Source organism: Symsagittifera roscoffensis, chromosome 1 (genome assembly GCF_963678635.1).
Source record: "Symsagittifera roscoffensis chromosome 1, txSymRosc1.1, whole genome shotgun sequence".
Taxonomy (NCBI): domain Eukaryota; kingdom Metazoa; phylum Xenacoelomorpha; order Acoela; family Convolutidae; genus Symsagittifera; species Symsagittifera roscoffensis.
Window position 1 is genome coordinate 3,908,488 of NC_087062.1, and position 20,207 is coordinate 3,928,694.

Here is a 20,207-nt window from a genome sequence, read left to right on the forward strand (position 1 = left end):
TTGGCTTTATGTGATTTACTTATTGTCGATTGAATTATCCATTAAGCAGATTCAAACTGATACATGATTGTAAAACCGGAAATATAAATGATTTTGATGCAATCAGCAAAAAAAAACAGATCCAATCGCTACGGTTACTCGTTCCTTAACTTGAACCGCCCAATATTTTTCGTCGCTTTTTCTCTTAAATCTTCGTTCGCTCTCTCCATCGAAAATAGTTGGATTGTAACACTGAATTGGTACACTATCAACATATTTTTACAATATAAACAGAAGAGCATAAGAGATTGAACTCGCTTTCAACAAACTGGATCTTGATAACTCTTCATCCCCCTATTGCTAAAGGGAAGGAGAGGGGGGGGGGGGGTGTTCGTTAAGAGAATTAACAGATACAAAACCTGAATATGCTTAAACTGCATTATTTCTTTATAAGGGTGGAAGAAGGTCTTTACAAGGTACCATATGGGGGGGGGGGGGGGAGGCAGATAGTCAACGAGATCCAACAGATTCAATAGAAAAACAGAAATTGACATCTCGTTTTTCAACAATCAAGCTTAAATTTAATAGGTCTCAACGCATTCAATAGCCTAATTCGAATCTTTACAATGAAAGTAGCAATTTACGCATTTCAATAAAATAAGGGATAGCAATGAATGATATGGGACAGCTTCAATTTTAATTGACACTTTGACAAAAGTTTCAAATTTTGCAAACTAGAGTTTAAACTTCTTGTTGACTATTGAAACACGTTCTTTAACTTCTGGATTCGTCTTTGCGAAGCCATTTAACGTTTCCAAAATATTCTTTACATTCACTTTGTCTGTTTCTGAGAAAAACATAGTTAAGAAGCTCAACCTCTGCGCTTTGGCGAGACTTTCGAAGTGACGCAGGCAGTCCAATGGACGATCGAGGAACTCTTTTGCAAGAACTTCGCATAAGGTTGACAGCATACCAGCATCTAATTTTAAAGTTATAACTTTGCTGAAGTCGCTGACTTGGTCTAATAGTTTCGCGTACACTTTTGTATCATTTAAGTGTTTAACCGATTGCCACGCTTGTGCAAATTCGAAGGGCGTTTGAGAATTCAGAACTGGCTCTATATGTTTCTTTTCAACTTGACTCTTTGATGCTTTTGGGTTTGTGAGTTCAGTTTTCTTTTTAGAATCGTCAGCTTCGTTGGCCTTGAACTGCTCAGAGATATCAGTCATCTCGACATCTTTAGACGAGGGTTCGCTTTTGAGAGAACTTTCCGGTTTTTGATTCGATGTAACCGACTTCATTTCTTGGTCAGGATCATAAATTTCATCCTCATCATCATCATCGTCTTCAACTTCCACAATTTGGACTTTCTTGCCTGATTTCTCTGCTGTTTTCGGCTCAATTTTGACATCTCCTTTCGCTTTTTCAGAAGCCGCTTGACTTCTGTGCAGCGTCATCAGTTCTGCAAACAACTTCTTATACGCTTCATTCTTCGGCTGCAGCTTCATAACTTTCGTCAAGTCATCCATCGCTCCTTTGTAGACTCCGCTCGACTTACGTGCGATACATCGTCGGTAATAAACTTTCATCTTCAAATTGTCATCCGTGATTTCTTCAAGCAACTCCAATGCTTTATTGCAGTCGTTTTCTGCAAGTTCGAAGTTATTTAGAGACATATAACACTGAGCACGATTTGCAAACGCAACTGGTTTTTCACTATCGGCCTCGATACACTCAGTGTACAATTTGATGGCACTTTCATAATCTTTCTTCTTGACAAAATCATTACCTTCACTTTTTAACCGGTTAAACTTCTCACCCGATGATTCGACTCCGTAGCAGTTGAACTTGGGAAGTTTTTCACTCCATTTGTCGCCAATTTCCGAAATCAAACACTGTTTGACTCTGTTTAGTTCAGTTTGCACTGTTGAAAACAGACTTGAATTCAGTTCCACAGCTTTCTGCAAATCAACATAGGCTTCTTTGTACCGCTCAATGCCTCTGTAACAAGCCGCGCGTCTGACCAAAACTTTCGCGTTTGTCGAATCTGCCTCGAACGCTTTTTCACAATCGACAATTGCTTGTTTCAAATCTCCCATTTTGACATGACATGCTGCTCTATTGGCCCACAAAGCACCATACGCCGTTTTAAAAACCTCACGGTCGGCCAGGGTCATTTTATCAATCGCATTTGAGTACTCCAACATAGCCTCATGATATTGGCCACTATGGTAACACTTGTTCGCCGCATTTTTATGATACATCACATTTTCGGGAATCACTGGTTCTGGCTTTGGTTGCTTTTTAGTACTTCCATTCTGAAACACTTGGCTCTTCAAAGAAGTATCGTTAGATGCATTTTCTACAGGTGGTGATGGAGCTGGTGTCTTGTTCGAACAGTCATAATATTCGTCGTCTTCGCTTTGTTTAACATCCTCACTACCCCAAATGTCATTTTTACCCTCAATATCTTCAACTTCCATCGGCTTTTCTTCTGCCTTTTCACCACTTTTCACATTTCCAGCAGTCATTTCGGATTTTGCAGCATGAACAAATTTAGATTTCTCAGATTCAATTTCAATTTCGTTGGCTGGCTTCTGTTCTTCGGTGGAACAAACTCCATTTTGTTCATGATTTGATTCTGTGTTCACGCTTTCCTCTTCGTCATCTTCGTCGCATTCTTCAATCAGAAGTCGCTTCGCTCCAGGCGCAGGCGGGGGACACTTTTTATTGATATCTTCTTTCGTTTTCAACGCAGTTTTGTTTCCGGGATCTAACTCAAGAACCTTCTCTATACTAACTCTGGCTTTGTTGTATTCCTTCAAGCCAAAGTAAGCCTGGCTGATTCTCAGAAGAGCTTTAAGATTATCCTTGTCCATTGAGAGCACTTGTTCTGCGTCTATGATTGCGGATTTGAAGTCTTCTTTTTTGAGATAAGCTAGACATCTGTTGTTGTAAACTGCAGCTGACTCCAAGAACTTCAGTGACCTGCTGTAGTAGACTATCGCCTCGTCGAAATCATTGGCTCTGAAACTTTCGTTTCCCTAAAACAAATTTGCAAATGATATTAGCTATGTCCTAAACTTAAATAATTAATTTTACTGAATTTTAATTAATAGCATCTCGATGCAAATGATAATGGCTGTCTTAAATTAAATTTTCCTGAACTTCAATTAGTAGCATCTCGAACTATGGGGAAAGAATGAAAATGCTGGTACCTGATTGGTTGAAACCAAATAAAGCCCACATTTAGGTGGAACCGCGCATTTAATTATTAATCATTTTGGAAATTTTGTGAAATATTTGTAAAGCACTCAGGCACAAACATTCAAATTATACATAACTTTCATCAAATATCCTGTTTTTTTTAACTTGTCTAAAAAAACTGAAAAAAACTTGCCAAAACTTTTCTAATTGGTTCGACATTACCATTGCAACTAACGAACTTTATTTGACATTAGGAGTTACCTTCTCTTTTTCCTTATTCGCTCTCTTTTCTACTTCAACGTCAGGAACATCCACTTTCTTCACTTCATCCGAGGGCAACTTCGCACCCCGAACAGATTCCAGTTGAACTTTCTTGACCTCTTCGTCTGTTTTGTCAATTTGTTCACACACTTCATCTACATTCAGTTTATCCCACGCTCTGTAATCACCAGACTTAATTCTTTGCTCATTACTTGTTTTATCAGACTTCGCTTGTGCAACACTTTCGCCATTAACATGCGGCGAAATGACTTCATTATTTCCTCTCACTGGCGCCGAATTTTCCTCACTTGAAACTCCATCATTACTTTGTACTATTATTGATTCCTCCTCCGTTTTAATTTCACTCACGAAACTTTCCAAGTCATCAGAAATATCTCGCAATTCATCTTTATTCAAAGCCCACTTTTGTTTGATGGGTTGTGGTAGGTTTAGCTGTTTACTTGACGGTGCCAGCAATCGAAGTCTGTTTTCGGCAAACTCGATTAAGTCAGGGAAGAGTCCTTCTTTTCCCGATCTGAGGACTTTCAAAATGGCTTCCAAATACTTGACGTCTGTACACTTCCCAATGTAACCGTAGTCCAAATGTTCGATTTTAACATCTGACATTTTAGTTCCTAAATTAACTTTTAAATTGAAATTTTTCCAGCAAAACTTCCTTATAAAATTATATAACAGCTTTTTTGAAGAAATATGATTTACCTGTTGATGTGTTTGCCATGTCTGTATTGGCAGCAAGATTTGCAATACTTTCTTCGACTAAATTAGCGACCATTTTGAAACCTGAAAAGACTTACATTTTTATTTCTTTAATTCCATCTAAACAGACATAAAAGATTTATAATGGGGAAATACGGAAGTAGAAGGGTGTATTTAGAGGACTCTGTCTTGTATAGTTCACAAAAACTTGTTGGCAAAGTCCAAAGTCTTTTTCGGTCAACGCACCTGAAACTCGTTAGCTACATTATTCTTCTCAAAAACCAGGTACTCATGATCATAATTCTCTTGATCAAAATTTAATTAACAGAGTCAGTTGCCGGGTGATATGATCAACAATCAATTCCATTTCAACAACTCCGATAGCCGTAAAAAATCGCTTCACAACGATGATATAATACCACAGCCGCTGATTTGAATTTTGAAAAATTTTGCGGATCCAGATAACTATTTTCATATTCCGCCGTCACCGTTGAATTGTTACTTATAAGGATGGAAACTCTATACTAAGAACCACAAAGGGTAGGGTTAACAAGATCAAATTTTACGAATGATCCAACAATTCTCCACTTCTATGCGTTCCAAGTGGACAGATAGCAGACACTAAAAACACATAATGACACCATAATTTTTCAGTAGACAAAGTTTTTATAAACAATAACACTAAAATGATATATGAATTCATTCAATGACAGACCACGTCGACATTTTATCAAATCTGGCCAAATCTCCTCGATTTTTGATTTCGTGGTTGGTTATGATTAAGCCGCGAACTCAAATCAGTTTTTGAGCTACCACCCGAATTGATTTGTTTAAACTTGTTCTTCTGCAACTTTTCTGACTGAACTCGCAAATCGTTTTCTGGTAACTTTCTACCTAACCGAGCCTGAACACCAAGTCGTGCTCTCACTGGCTTGTTGTTCGGCGTCACTTGTTTTCTCTGACTTGACGTATTTGTTGACTGATTTGCACTTGGTATGTTTTGCTTCGAGTGTTGATTTGAGCGAAAGTCTCCTTTGCGTTTAGGACTCATCTGGACTCCAGAACTTGCATCAACTAAGGCTTGGGTAATTGCGGCAATGGTATACCCGTTCAATCTGGATTTAGAATTCTGTTTATTCTTCTTCACAGGTGCAGAATGTTCCATATATTCTTTCGTTTTGAAAGCGATGGCTCGCGCCATTTGCGAAGTAGAAAACTGACCATTTCTTTCGTTGATTTTCTGCAAAGCAGCATTTGGAACTCTAGGTATGTCAGTATTTGGTCCCTGTTGTCGTATGTCACGCTTATTCCTCGGTGGCGAATTAGGCTGATGAATTGCGCCTCTAGATGGCTGAGGAATGGCGAGTGTGACGTGTTGTTTTGGCGCCCCCTTTCGCATAGATGCAAATCTGTCGCTCAGTGACAAGCCCATAACAAAAACCTTAAAAGAACCCACCAATCAAAAACGAAAACCACAAACGAAAAAAATAGCCAACATAGAATTGAAATGCGTTAGTCCAACCAAGGAAAACAAAAAAAGGACCTACTATTCAGTTTTTTTTTTATAACTTCGAGGTTCAAAAGAAGAAATTTCATCGCTCATTTCGAGAACAATGGATCAACGCGTTATTTCTGTATTTAATTCTTATTGGAAAGCGTAGTGTTCGCTCCAAAAGCTGAATTACTTTGAAAAGCGAGCTCCAATTGACATCAGAATTCAAACCGTCAAAACAGACATATAAGCGTGAAGTCCATGGCAGTAAAACTGATAAAAACTTCCTCAAATGTCAAGGTATTTTGCTGATTTATCATAGAGCTTCATGTGAACAAACTTAGGGCAGAGAATTTACTATGAAGATCTTTTTTACCGGCCGGTATTGTTTCCTTTGGATGTTTAACAAGAATCAAGTCAGAAAAAAAACGACTACCACTACGTATCCATTTGGGACCTAACTCTTGATGTACCATGACCGAAATGTATCCCAAGCACACACATTCCGGTTACTGCTAGAACAAAAGTTACATTCAAAACAACTACGTGCTGATCGCCTTTACTTCTGGAAATTGAAATAAGCTGCATTGTCAGATTAACCTGAAGAACAAATCCTGTCGCATACTTCAAAAAAGTCATTCCAATGTCTGGAAGTCAATTTCAATTTTTCGAGATTTAAAATTTGCTCAACTGAAGTTTCGAGTCTGATTCTCAAAGCTGACTATTTCTTTCGTTGATTTAATTTGTTAAATTAAACTAGCGTTTAACGCACCTCCGGTGCTTCGACATTTTTCGACAACTCATGAAAAACCGCATATATTGGAAACAACATCTGCAAAATTTTAGTGTACTCTGACTGCACCCAATTACAGGGTTGGTAATTTCGAACTTTCTAATTTTTTTAAATTCCCATTTTAAAAGCGTCATCTCGAAAACTTAATGGGCCTCTGGAGAACTTTGGAGGCCAGATTTGCAACCACTGAGAGTCCCTGAGAGCACCCTACTATAGGGTTAGGAATTCAAAATTTTGTGAATTTTTTTAAACCTAAGTTTCCCGAAAAAAAATTGAAAAAAATGTCTTATCCCTGAAACTAAAAGGATTTGAGCATTCATATTAAGAGGCAAGATTTGAGACGCCAGGGTGTACGCTGACAAAAAGGTTGTATCTTCATCAAGTTGGTAGTTTCAAATTTTTTGAATTTCTTTGTAGATAAGTTCTTCGAGAAATTTTGAAAAAATCAAAAAAGTCACATCTCGGAAACTAAAAGCATTTGAGCAGTCGCGTTGAGCAGTCGCATGTGGCAAGATTTGCAACTCTTTAGAGTACCGTGACAACACCGAACTATAGCGTTGGGAATTTCAAATTTTGAAAAATAATTGATTTGAACTTTCTGAAAAATTTTAAGAAATCACAAAAAACGTCACATCTCGAAAACTACAAAGAATTGAGCAGTCATATTTGGAGGCAAGATTCGCAATCCTTGAGAGTACTCTGACAATACCCAACTACAGGGTTGGGAATTTCAGATTTTGCGAAAAAAGATTAAGTTTTCTGAAAATTTTTTTGAAAAAATCACAAAAAACGTCACATCTCGAAAACTACGAGGATTTGAAGTCATATTTGGAGACAAGAATTGTAACTCCTTAGAGTACTCTGACAGCAATAAATACAGGGTTGAGAATTTCAGATTTTTAAAAAATCATAATTTAAGTTTTCTGAAAATTTTTGAAAAAATCACAAAAAAGGTCATATCTCGAAAATTACAATGATTTGAGCAGTCATATTTGGAGGCAAGATTCTTTATCCTCGATAGAACTCTGACAGTACCCAACTACAGGGTTGGGAATTTCAGATTTTGCGAAAAAAGATTAAGTTTTCTGAAAATTTTTTTGAAAAAATCACAAAAAACGTCACATCTCGAAAACTACAAGGATTTGAACAGTCAAACTTGGAGGCAAGAATTGTAAGTCCTTAGAGTACTCTGACAGCAATAACTACAATGTTGAGAATTTCATATTTTTAAAAAATCATAATAATTTAGGTTTTCTGAAAATTTTTGAAAAAATCACAAAAAACGTCATATCTCGAAAACTACAATGATTTGAGCAGTCATATTTGGAGGCAAGATTCTTTATCCTCGATAGTACTCTGACAGTACCCAACTGCAGGGTTGGGATTTTCAAGTTTTGTAAATTATTTTGTTAATTGAAATTTCTGAAAATTTTTGAAAAAATCTCAAAAATCGTCTTATCTCGTTAACTAAAATGATTCGGGCATTCAAAATTGGATGCCAAATTCGCAACCCCTAAATCGATTTTGGGCTGCTTAATTTGAACTCGTCAAAATTACCACTAAAATCAAATTGGAAAATCAAAAAAAAATTCTTAACCATTGCAATATACGATATAGCTTAAACATGCAATAATAATACGTTGAAAAAGCTTACACATGGCGAGATAGTGAAGCCCGCATTTAAATATATAATAGATTCAGACGACAGTACTTGGGTCGAAGCCTTTTGAGCCGAAACCAAAATCATTGTCTTGATAAAATTGAGCTATAAAAATTATTAACTTGGAAGATTTTTCGCCCTTCCTGAAACAAAAAGCATACCATTCTATTTTCCCTCTTGAACGCCTCATTATGAAGTAAATTACTCGATTTAACATAATAATTTGTTGTTGAAAAATAACTTCAGCTGATACGATAAAAAAACATAGTGCCTCTTGGTTCAATTTTTGCGTAAATGTTTAAAGCTAATTTCTATTATTTTACCCTTGCCACAGGTAAAACACCAAAAAACGCTCACAAATGGCATGTGTCAACAGTTGAATTGTAGATTATTTTGACTATCTCAATTGATAAGATCTTGCGCCACCCTTAAGTCGACTTCTCAACCTACAGCTTCGAAATGCTGCACAACAACCTCAAAAAGCATCAGAAGGCCTGAATTCAGGTCACAGGCTCGAAATATGAATATACGTTAATTAAGCCCAGGTAGCTTATGCTCGTAAACACTCCGAACTAGAAACTTAGCATTTCGAAAATTCTCTGACACTTGCACCGGTTCGTCTAAATATTTTTGTATCATTTCGGTTCGGAAACCAAACATGAAACTGGCCGGCATTATAAAAAACAGATGGGAAGCTGCACTTCGCATACCCAAGCGAGAAAACAGCTCTTAAAATTAAGGAGATAAAAAGCAGAAATAAGATTTATTGATCAAAAAACTTGTCATTTGCCGGAATCAAATCATCGACCTGGAGAATACGAGCCTCACGTACTCCCACCTCCGCCCTGTGCTGTTGCAATAAACAAATAGTAGCCACCAATAAAGAGTATCGAACACATGCTATTAAATTGGCTATACTCGGCAGCAAAACAAAACTATTTAAATGAGCACTATTATATGCGAGTTGGGTTGGGTTACGAAAAACTAGTTACATAGCAGTATTTAGACAACCGCGTATTCAGACGCGTCAGTATTTAGACAAGTACTGTTTCAACCAATCAGAATCGAGACAAAAAGAAATTAATAAATAATTATTATGATTTATTTTGGATTATTTATGTATGTTCTCGATTCTGATTGGTTCATACAGTATTTGTCTAAATACTGACGAGTATGAATACGCGGTTGTCTAAATATAGGCTGCACTCCCGAAAAAAGGAACAATACGCTCGCTCGGGTAAAAACCCCAATTAAATGTAAAACAAATTTGAAAAAGGATATCAAGAGAGACCACTAAGCTTCTTTTCAGCCAAATTATTTAATTAATCAAAAATAAAATTGTAAAGTTTTGAATTCACAACCCAAACAGTGCAGCAAATTCAGTGTTACAATTAGTTAACGAACTGAACCAAGATTAATTTAAAGAACCAGTAGCTCAAAATAAAATGTGCATGATTATCTTACAAAGTTAGGCTAAGATTTTGTTCTGCAAAGAGCACCAAATAAAAAATTATATATACTAGAACTACAGCTAAAATGATATTCTGAAGAATTGCTAAAAAATGAAAATTAAAATCAAAAACGTTTTGGAAATTTACAATTTTATTGTAGAACTTTGGCGTTTAACTTCCTTTGAGCAAGTAGTGAATTTTGAGGTCAGTTTTCTAAAACTAACATTAAGGGTAGAAGCACGTCTAAAATAAACAGAGTAAGCAGCGGAATAGATTAGAAAGCACATGTATGTGTATTTGGGTTTTGTAAACAATCACGGGGTTTATTGCATCACGTGACAGATAAAAGGGACCAAAATCAGGTCGAAGTAAATAAAAATAACTGTTTTCAAGATATACAGAGTAGAATCACTTTTATCTCGTTGCAATCTCGTTCATCATCTAATTGCAATATCTAATCCCTTCCCAATTCACTTGTCGCAAACTCGGACGAAGCCGGTGGTCCTTGAGGTGCAGCATTTGAGGGCTGAACTGAGATCCTGTTATTCTCCACATTGTACACGCTGCTTCCTGCTTGGGCGGCGAGTCCTAAGCAAAAACCTCAGGAATTCGACCCGCTGACCACCCAAAGGAACCCCATTTGCTAATCTTTGACATCATTTTTTCTGACGATCGATTAAAAAAAATTTTCCAAAGACACTTTTGGCACTAATGTTTGGCACAACCAGAGAAATAGCACTAGATGAGTTAATTTGAATCATATGATGGAGTTAATTGAAGGAGTGTTCAAATTAAAATTCAGGAAGCAGACTTAATAAATAATAGTTAAATTTGTTGAAACTGAAAGCTTAAAGGTATACAAAGATAATGTCAGCCGATTTTTGTACGGAAGTTCCTACGTTTTATACACGAAAACTTGATTATCTACAAGTATCACAGTAACCCACCTCAATTGCACAAAACTAGCAAGCGTGTTTCCAATGATCAATCAATCGCTCGCAACAAGTTGGTTGTTGTTCTGATCCAGCTATTCAAGTTAAGCCATATCGAAAATCGGTTTGAAAAATTTTAAATTTCATTGACCGAATCGATTAGCAAAAAGTAAGTATTTGTAAGCAAACTATTCAAACTATGTAACTTTGAAGTATTTCAAGTTAACCCTTGAGGCTAATCTAATGATGAAAAGTTTTTCAAGTTATTTTACGTGAGGAATCAGATGGCGAAAAAATAAAGTTTTTTTTTTGTTAAAGCCCTTCAAGTGATAAACCTTTGAACATTTAAGTTATTTCATGGAGCTAATCGGATGACAAAAAATATCTTAAGCAAGCTATTCAAGCCTTGAAACGTAAGAATATTTCACAAAGGGAATCGGACGAGGAAGAAACTTAATTAATCAATTGGAGCCAATCAATCTTTCACCAGGAAATTGCTATTTTTAATGCGCGCGTCTCCCTCGAGATTTTTTTCGTAACTACGCTGTAATTTTGAAACTCGTGTGCAATTTCTATCATGAGAAAGCGAGTAAACTCGAAAACAAAGACAAACGATAGTGTCCGGCAAATCGAAGACGAATGTTACGACAACCTCTTTGATGGAGCATTAAAGAGACGCTACACACAATTTCTCGAATGCATTACTGAGAAACGCGAGCCGCCTAAATCCAAAAGGTAAAATTATTTTACGTATAAAAAATTTTTTTTAAATGTAGAAACAGTATGCAATGTAACCCTCAGGCAAAAATCGTTGTATTTCCACATATTTTGAACAAAAAATATTCGAAAAAACTAGAACTATCAATATGAAATAGGGTAAATTTGAAACAAAAACATGCTAGGACAATAGAATGGGAAATAAGCATCGGAAGATAATCAACCCAGCGGTAACAATGCCAAAAATACCTTGGCAGAAACCCCTTTAAGCCGAAAAAAAAATCCACAAGACTTAAGACTTGTGAAAAGTTAATAAGTTCACCTCATCCTCAAAACAGAAAAACACTCTACAAACTTCATTTGCTCGTCGAGTGAAACAATATGATGCGACTAAGTCTATATAATATATGCCGAAACCTATTAAGCCCAAGAAAAGGAAAAAAAGCCAAAAAAATTGAGTGTTAAGAAGTTATTAAATCTCTTTTGCCCTCAAAACACAGACACGTACACACAAAGTTTTTTCGCAAACCTATCATGCCGAAAAAGGGGAAAAACCTAAAAGGAAGTCGGGAAAAAACTGTGGTCATAAAAAACTTGAACTAATATTCTTATAAAATTTTCAGCGGTTTGAGCGATCCAGAGGTGAGCATTAAAAATGTTTCCATTGAAACGACTCGAAGTTAGGCCATTACGCCTAAAAAAATACAGGCCGCAATCAACTGGGCAAATTCTACAAAAAAAAAACAATTTTACAAAATGGCAAATACGCAGACAAAACATAATTAGACAATATTAAGCCGCCAATTTTTTTGAAACTGACCATTTCCCGTTTAAAAGACAGGCCCTGTCATATTCGAACGCAGGAACTTTGCCGTCCCAGTCGCATTCATTACCTCCAGACTAAGTGAGTCGGAGACGCAAAGAAAATTCAATTCATTATGAATTGAACCTAAATTAACCATTTCTAATTTTGACCAATCTGTGAACCAGTTATTTTCGGGAAAAACGTCTAGTACCCGATTGCAATTCCCTTGCTTATCTCACGGGTAAAAAGCAACTACAGTAAATCGCAAGCGTAAAAATCCGAAGCATCAATTTGATTTTGACTAAAAAGCGAATGTTCAAAACTCATCTGATAAAACAAATTTTACTTCCAAGCTTTTGCAAATTCCTAACTGCAGAAAACAAAAAAGCGACCGAATGAATGAAAAGTTTGCTTCAAAATTTCAGCCAGTCGAATGAAAATATATATATATTTCAGAGCCATGACAATTTTGGCACATAAATAAACAGTAATAGAAGTACATCGCTGAAATTAGCCCCTGATTCAATGATAGGAACTGAAGCCGATAATAAATTAAGATTCAAGAAGAGTTACACGATGCTGAAGACAAAATCTGGAATTTGAAGCTATTTTTCATTTGCAAATTCTATAGTCTTTCGATTTGAATTCCCGAAGAAATACTTCTACATTTTAACGCTACATTCAGTAAGGCACATACTGTAAGGCACATACATTTTAACGCTACATACCTCAACGAAATAAAACGGCAACAAAACCGAAATGAAAACCAAAATGAAAACCGAAAAAAAATAGCTGATTACAGATAAAAACGCTAAATGTTAGATAAAAACCACTTTTAAAATTACACTGACTGCTTTACAAGGCTTATAAAAATGAGTTAGCCATCACTAATTCAATGAAATGGAAACACACTTTTCGAAACCAAAAGTATCATGACAACTATTATTTATGCAGAGACAAATTCGATATACATTTAGACTAAAGCGCACCAGTCTAGCCAAAAATCATTTACGAGGGCTATTGAACATAATTTAAGCATCTTAATGCAAGAGAGTTGAAAGAGAAACAAAAGTGCGCTGTAATAGCAACCAATTTGATTAATTCGTTGTACTGCTCTTAAGTCCGGTGTGCACGATCAATTACTTTATAAGTTCCAAATCAATTAACTATAACCCCAGAAACTTTTTTCACACTTTAGTTAAATTTTATTGACTCCTATGGCTCATTGGCCAAATTCAAGGCTTTGGAAAATTAGGCCAACACGCAAGCAGCAGACTAACAAAAGTCCGACGACTCAATTTTTCCCGGAAAAAAATCCATTTCATACAATCTGGAAAAACAAGGTCCGGCCGATCTCGAACTCCCGACAGTCTGGTCAAAAAATAACAGCGTTACATCTAGACCAACAAGAAAGGAGCCTGGACGCTGCTATGGTTCAAAAATAAAGTAAGTTCAATTTCTCAGAAATGTGAGAAAGCTGATTAGAGGAAAAATGTCTAGATTCCGCTTACAAGACACTTGCGCTCGCAAATGTCGAAAATCAATTTAGAATACATAGGCCTAGCTGAGCTTTGCATCAGTTGCGATACAAAAACTTATGACTATGATTACCAGCAAGTAAACAGACAAATCAAAAATTGAAAAAAAAAACTTCACAAAAAAAAAAGTTTTTTTTTGTCAAAGTAGTTACAAAAAGTGCAAAAAGAAAATACTTACTGAAACAAAATTACCTGAACCATAGAAAAATTTTTAAAAGGCTGAGATGAAATCGAAACTCTCTAGACTTGAAAGTTGCGAACATTTTCAGTTTTGACAAAAATTCCGACTGAAATCGAACTTCTGAGAATTGTCGTCACAAGCATGGGTGTTACCACTGCATCAATCACACAGACCAATCCTTGAGTTTATAAATAAAATTTTTAACACAGAGGCGAAGCTTCACTTCGCCAGAACACGACAAAAAGCAGCTATGTGCAATAAGAAAAATTACAAATTAGCCTCGAATTAGTAAAAATTCGGCTACGCCTGAGATTCGAACCTGGAACCTAAAAATTAAGAATCTCACACTATCCACGGAAGCTTAGTAGATACCAAACAATAGCCACAAATAAGCAGAGAACAGATGCTATGCAGTTTCCAATGCTACAGTAAAATTTCCAAATAAGTTCTGAATCACTTTTAATGAATTTTTATTTGCGAGTTAGGCTAGAAAAAAATAAGGTTCGTAATAATACACTAAGCTGACTGCTAGTGTAATGGACAGAAAAATTTATTTTTTATTTGAATGAAAAAAAAGCGGACAAACAGAAGTCCGACAAAGAATTTTTTGACGCGCGGAAAATTTTTTGTTGACAAAAAACAGCTCCTGGCGGGATTCAAACAATTTACCTTTGTCTTTATAGGCAGGTGCATTACCTCTTCGACATGCTCGAATTAACGTCTGACTTGATAGCTGTTAGCCCGAAAAAAAGTGTACATTCCGGTTTGATAACGCTTGCTAATCGCAAGCGTAACACAGAGGCTAAGTTGCACTTCGCTCAGACAAGCAAAAAATATGACCGACAACGCTACTGGGAAAAACTGAATGAGTAAAGGAGAGTCTACAAAATTACAAAATTTCTTAAGTGACGCACGCCAATTATGAGTCTACATAATTGCTAAGTGACGCAAACCAATTATGACGCATTAGCAGTCAATTTAATAAGAAATTTACCTACTAACATGCCTCAATTTATAGAGCGGACGCATTTTAACTAGTATACGAAAACGTTCATTAAAAACGTCTGACCCTGCTGAGGTTCGAACCCTCTTATTTTGCTGCTGGTCTCCTTCCCTACCTCTACGCTACAGAACCATGATACCATGAAGCTGAAGTGCTATTTGTAATATAATAGTCTGTGTTAATATCCTTAGCATTGGCTCTAGTTAGTTGCTGGAGCAAAATGAACACTGTCAAAATAAACACATTTTGTCGCAACAATTGCATTGCAACAATATTTGCGACTTAGGTTGGAAAAAAAAGAAAGTTCATAATATAACACAAGCTATGCTTGTGTAAATATAACTTAGAAATGCGTGACACTTAGTAAAAAAGCAGACTTGTTCAAATTGCAAGTTCTACTAGTGCAACTACATGCTTAAGGCACACACTCCATCTATTTTTTTCAAGCAATGTATTATTTGCCATGTATGCTAATATATCACCTGAGTTTGCGAGTGAGCTGATTCCATTTTGTGACTGCTGCTTATGAGGAGCCTGCACGACGTCTGTCATTTCTGTCTCGTTCATACGAACCGCTCTATGCTCCTCGTCCTCGTCTTGGAAGTCGTCGTCCTGGTCGTCATACAGGAACTCCTAAAAATAAAAAAACGTTTTGAACCTTAAAATGAGACCCTGCTTTTATTTGGTTTTACGCAGATAACTAACATTAATTTCTTTCACGGCCATAACCTAATGTTTTTTTTCGAATATTTGGAATACTTTCAGGACATCAAAAAAACCCCAATTTTACGTATTTTCAAAACTTATTTCTTTCACAGCGCTCCAAAGGTAAATTTTCCGCCTTAACCAAAATTTCAAAGCCCCTCACACTGAGATTTTCATATAATGGGGCTCAAGTTGACATCCGTCAGCCCAAAGCGGTTTATTGGTGGATGTCAACTTGAATTACTGTTTGAATATTCAGCCAATCAATAGTTTTGAAAGAGCCATTGTCAACTATGGGCTATTTTTTCGAGAGGGGGGGGGGGGGGGGGTTGGAGGAGGTACAGGGAAAGAGGGACTGTTAACTATGGACCGTGTCGTCTCTTCCGGACAGAGAGCGTGCTTTGACTCTGGCTATGGCCACTATGGCCCCGAAGAAGAGGAGGAAGAGGATGCTGACGGCCACTGCGAGCAAGAAGGACCTCACTGTGCCCATGTTTTCCACTCCGTCTTCACTGCAGTTCACGCCCACAATGCAGTCCTGCAACAAATAAAGAAACAACTATGACCACAGAAGCAAAACTGAGTTCCGCATCACTTCGCGATTCAGAAAAAAAAACAAAGCCAACAGACACGATTGGAAACAAAATATTCAGAAAATCAAGAAAACACTAGCAAGCAAAATTTCACGAAGTTTCAAAATGAAAAGATAACTAACGCCAACAACAAAAAAAAAATTCGAACGATATTTTTTTAATTAGAAAAAAACCGATATGAGAAAAAACCGTAGATCATGAAGCCGCTGAAAATGACATGAGATTTTTAAACTTCTGAAAATAATACATTATCGTTAATAAGCCCGGTTTACACGCAAAAAAAACAAAATCTAGCAAAAAAAATAGAAAAAAAAACAACAAAGCAGCTACCCGATGCAATGGAAAAAAAACTCCATGGAGGTATCCAGCAGCTACCTCAATGCAACGGAAGTATTTGAGGATTAAAAAATCATAGTTGATTTTATGTTGTTTATCGAATCCATAACGGATTTCTGGTGTCTACCTATCACTTGCATTGAAATAAGGAAAAAAAAATTTGAAGCATTTAAAAGATTAGAATCTTGAAAAAAAAAATGAAATTTAGAAAAACAGAACTGTTTATTTTTGAAAAGTCTCATTTTTCGAAATTCAAAGAAAAAATAATGGACTGAAAGCTCTTTGAATTTCTATAACAATTTATGATTGACACAGTTTTGATAAAACAAACCTTGTGAAAAACGGATCAATAGGTAAAATTTTTATTTCGCTGGGAAATTCGATAATTAAATTCCACTTTCTAAACTAGAAGTCGATCATGTTTTTCGGGACGTTTACACTTTCACTTTACACTACTTCCATCGAATCTTGAAAATTTTTAAAATTTCGGTCACACTAAATTGTACACAGACGCGAAGCAGCGCTTAGAAAACACTTGCAAGAACACGGCCAAAAAGCAGCTCTATCAAGTGAAATAAGAAAAAATAGACATAAACCTCGAACTAGAAAAACTCGACTGCGTGTAGGATTCGAAACTGAGACTGATATTTGCAAGTAATAATTTAGAATATAACAAACTGAAGGAATCAACACTAACTTTGCATGTAACAAATCGCAAAGTATAAAGCCACATTATGAATGAATAAAGCATTTCAAAAAAGTTGCGAGATATATTGAGCTAGAAAAATTCTGAAATCGAGTTTTCATTATTGTTATGTTGTTTGAAACAAATCACTTTTTTCGGTTCATTTGATGAATTAAAAGTGCATTAACTGTGCTAACTTATGACTATTCGAATGTCAAAGCACATGCTACCAAAAAGGTGTAAAGGTGCCCCAAAAGTAGCACCGATTTCGGCAACTTAGATTGGAAAAAAGAAGGATCGTACTAAAAACACTCGCTTCACAAAAGTAATTAACTTAAGCATCTAGCATAAAAGCAAACTAACAGTAGCAATTAACTTATTCAAATAACTAAGCAAAGAACAGAAACCAAAAATCAAACGTAACAGCAAGCAAAACAAAAAGCATAAAAAGCGGTTGCATTTAACTTTGATGCTCTAATATTGGCAAAAACACTCGATAAAAGACATAAACTACAGCAAAAAAAATCTGACAAGGAAGCTGGCAAAACTGAGCCGAATGCCATGAAGCCAAAAAAAACATTCTAAGTCGAAAAAACATAAAATTGCAAAAAAATTTTAGTTTAATGAGCATTGTTTTTAGGTAGTATATAAACCAGCCGAAGTAGAAACCAGCCAAGTTTGAACCAGACGAAAAACGTTAAAGCTATAGAATAGTAATGTAACAATAAAGTAACAGTTACGAAATTTATGCAAATTTCATTCATTTGATGTAACTTTTCGGCTGGCTTATAAACACCGCGCATTTTCAGTTGGTTTATACATCGGCTGGTTTATTCATTCTCGTTTTTATGGTTTAAAAATATATAATGCATACCACACAGTCACAGCTCCAGACAATAGTAAAAGCTAGCATTGGGTAAGGAAGTAGTGTACGAGAAAAATTGAGATATGTACTATAATATCTATGGAACCCTGAAAATCACAACACACTCCCTTTTAACCATCAATCATTCACGTTTTTTTCGCGTCAATTCCATTTTTGTCTTTGAACAGCGTAATTTCATGCCTTTCAGCAAATGTATTTGAATTGAACTTAAAAACATAGCAAACACAATTGGCAAAAAGTGAAGGGGGAAGAGAAAATGGTGGGATCTGGGCCGTGGTCTAATAAAAAATAAGCTGGAAAAGAGTCAATATGCGGAAGAAACTAGGTTCATCGGCTCTTAAGAAACAAAATCAAAATGCCAAAAATCAATTTTGACTGTGAACCACTTTTTCATAATTTTTCTTAAAAATCCACAGGACCTATACAGGTGACTTCACTTCGTTTATCGACACTAAATAACTCTTGGTATTTTGGCTAAATTTCAAGGCAAACTTTCAATGCTTTGGCTGCTTATAAACTATTTACAAAATTTTTCTACATATATTTTTACAAGAAAAAAAACTGTCCTGTAGTTTCAATTTCGCAATTTTATTAACTTTTAACTTGCAAATGGACACTTACTTTTTTGGAACAATTTCGCTCCGGTTTCTCCTTCCATTGCGGGAAGCTACCAATACCAGCCTGCAATATGTCCAGAGAAGGCAGGCCATGTGTGGTGAAGTTATGGGGTCTCATATTCCCACCATCCATCACACTCTTCTTGGGTAAAGTATTAAGAGTGAAACTAAAATAGGAACAGGGATAGCTAGTTGCAGTGCAAGTAGCAGAAAATGTTCAGACCACATAAATTTAAGTTGAGAAAATCAAATAGAACAGAAAAAAAAACAGAAAAATCTGAGAAGAAAAATCTGAGAAGAAAAATCTGTTCAGAAAATCTGAATTTTATTAACAATTAATCGTCGGCGAAAAGTTCATTATCTTTAAGTTATACTAATTTGATTAGTCAACCTCTTTTAAATCTCTAAAAAATGGTTTTGTAAATAGCGCAATAACTGATAAATTAAATCTTCCTTAATTAAATAGGGAAGCATTTTCAATCCACGTTAAATACAGGGCTCGAAGAAATTTTGCCTAATTTTGACAATTTCAGAGCAGCATGTTAATTGATCCATTTTTATTTACTTTACGCTGGACAAACTATAATCTAGATACGAGGTGAATCAATTCGCTCGTCCACAATTCACATATTTTAGTCTCCCTAAAAACTGACCCGTATTTGGAGCATGGTTTGAACTTGAACCCGGGCACGTAGTCCACAATGATGTCAGGATACATTGACACCGAAAAAAAATTGAGCAAACAAATTTATCTTTCGAAGACTACGCTTCCCGAGCGCATATAGCGCCGCTTTCGTAGAACCGTACCAATGTAACAAGCAATGTAGCATCATGAAAGAACTTGAAACTATCGAAAAAAATTAAAATCACCAAATTTGTCATACCTAATGTAGAATTGGCGATTCTACTGTATAACATGCATTACTAACCTGAGCGTAAGAATGATTAGTGTCATTAACTTAAGTAGTAAAGCAAACAAATGGTCGAGTTCAAAATAGTTCATTCTTCCAACATATCGTCCCTCCTATGCCAGCAAATAAAATTTGACAAAATCGGCGAACACCCCCATAAAAAAATCGGCGAAACCCCCCCCCCCCCCCCAAAAAAAAATCGGAACTAAGGCAGCTGCTGTTGTGAAATTCAGAGGAGCGATACTAGAGATGATTCGACCCCGGCATACAAAAAACGGGACCCTCAGACTCTTGGGGGGCAAGTGATAACGGTCCCCGGAAGTGTAAATGGCCCTAGCAGGACTCGGAAACTAGCAGCGGTAATAGGCTAAAATTTTAATGTATTGTTATCCTAGTTGAGGGAAGCTTAAATTCGGAACCCCAGACCCCTAGGCTTCCCACTTCCGGTTTTATGCCCTAAATTAACAAACCCACCCCTAACTTCTCGGCCTCTTATGAGCGCAGGGAGCTGAAACTTGGAGGGTTGATAGGTAGTAGCTAGATACATCGTGTTATAATTTGAAGCAAATCCGGCATTTGGACCGGAAGTTATTAGCACTTAGGAAAATTACCCCCCGAAACCGGAAACAGGCAATTTACGCAAAATAATGGACGATGGCATTATGATTTTATTGCGGCAATCGACATAAGATACGAACCCCGAAAAAAGGCCCCTTGTGAGTGAAAACCCTCCGGCGA

The 20,207-nt window shown here is 36.3% G+C and overlaps 2 protein-coding genes across 3 annotated transcripts in view; both read right to left on the minus strand.

Annotated features, from left to right (window-relative positions):
- Window positions 1-537: 537 nt before the first annotated feature.
- LOC134857023 (sperm-associated antigen 1-like) overlaps window positions 538-20,207 on the minus strand; it is a 59,399-nt gene continuing 39,729 nt past the window's right edge. The window contains exons 1-4 of one of the 2 annotated variants that reach the window (XM_063873351.1): window positions 14,710-14,719; window positions 4,168-4,250; window positions 3,448-4,082; window positions 538-3,023 (exon numbers count right to left, since the gene is read on the minus strand). In XM_063873351.1, the coding sequence (XP_063729421.1) occupies window positions 714-3,023; window positions 3,448-4,082; window positions 4,168-4,240 (3,018 nt within the window). In that variant the 5' untranslated portion in view covers window positions 4,241-4,250; window positions 14,710-14,719 and the 3' untranslated portion in view covers window positions 538-713. Of the gene's footprint in view, window positions 3,024-3,447; window positions 4,083-4,167; window positions 4,251-14,709; window positions 14,720-20,207 lie in introns of those variants that run through there. The other variant, XM_063873350.1, reaches the window with a different exon arrangement.
- On the minus strand, window positions 9,443-19,276 carry LOC134841953 (uncharacterized). Its single transcript, XM_063858098.1, has 5 exons — window positions 19,212-19,276; window positions 18,563-18,725; window positions 15,812-15,979; window positions 15,219-15,369; window positions 9,443-10,148 (listed from the first exon to the last, which is right to left on the minus strand). The coding sequence occupies exons 1-5, from the start codon at window positions 19,274-19,276 to the stop codon at window positions 10,015-10,017; spliced, it is 681 nt and encodes a 226-aa protein (XP_063714168.1). The 3' UTR covers window positions 9,443-10,014.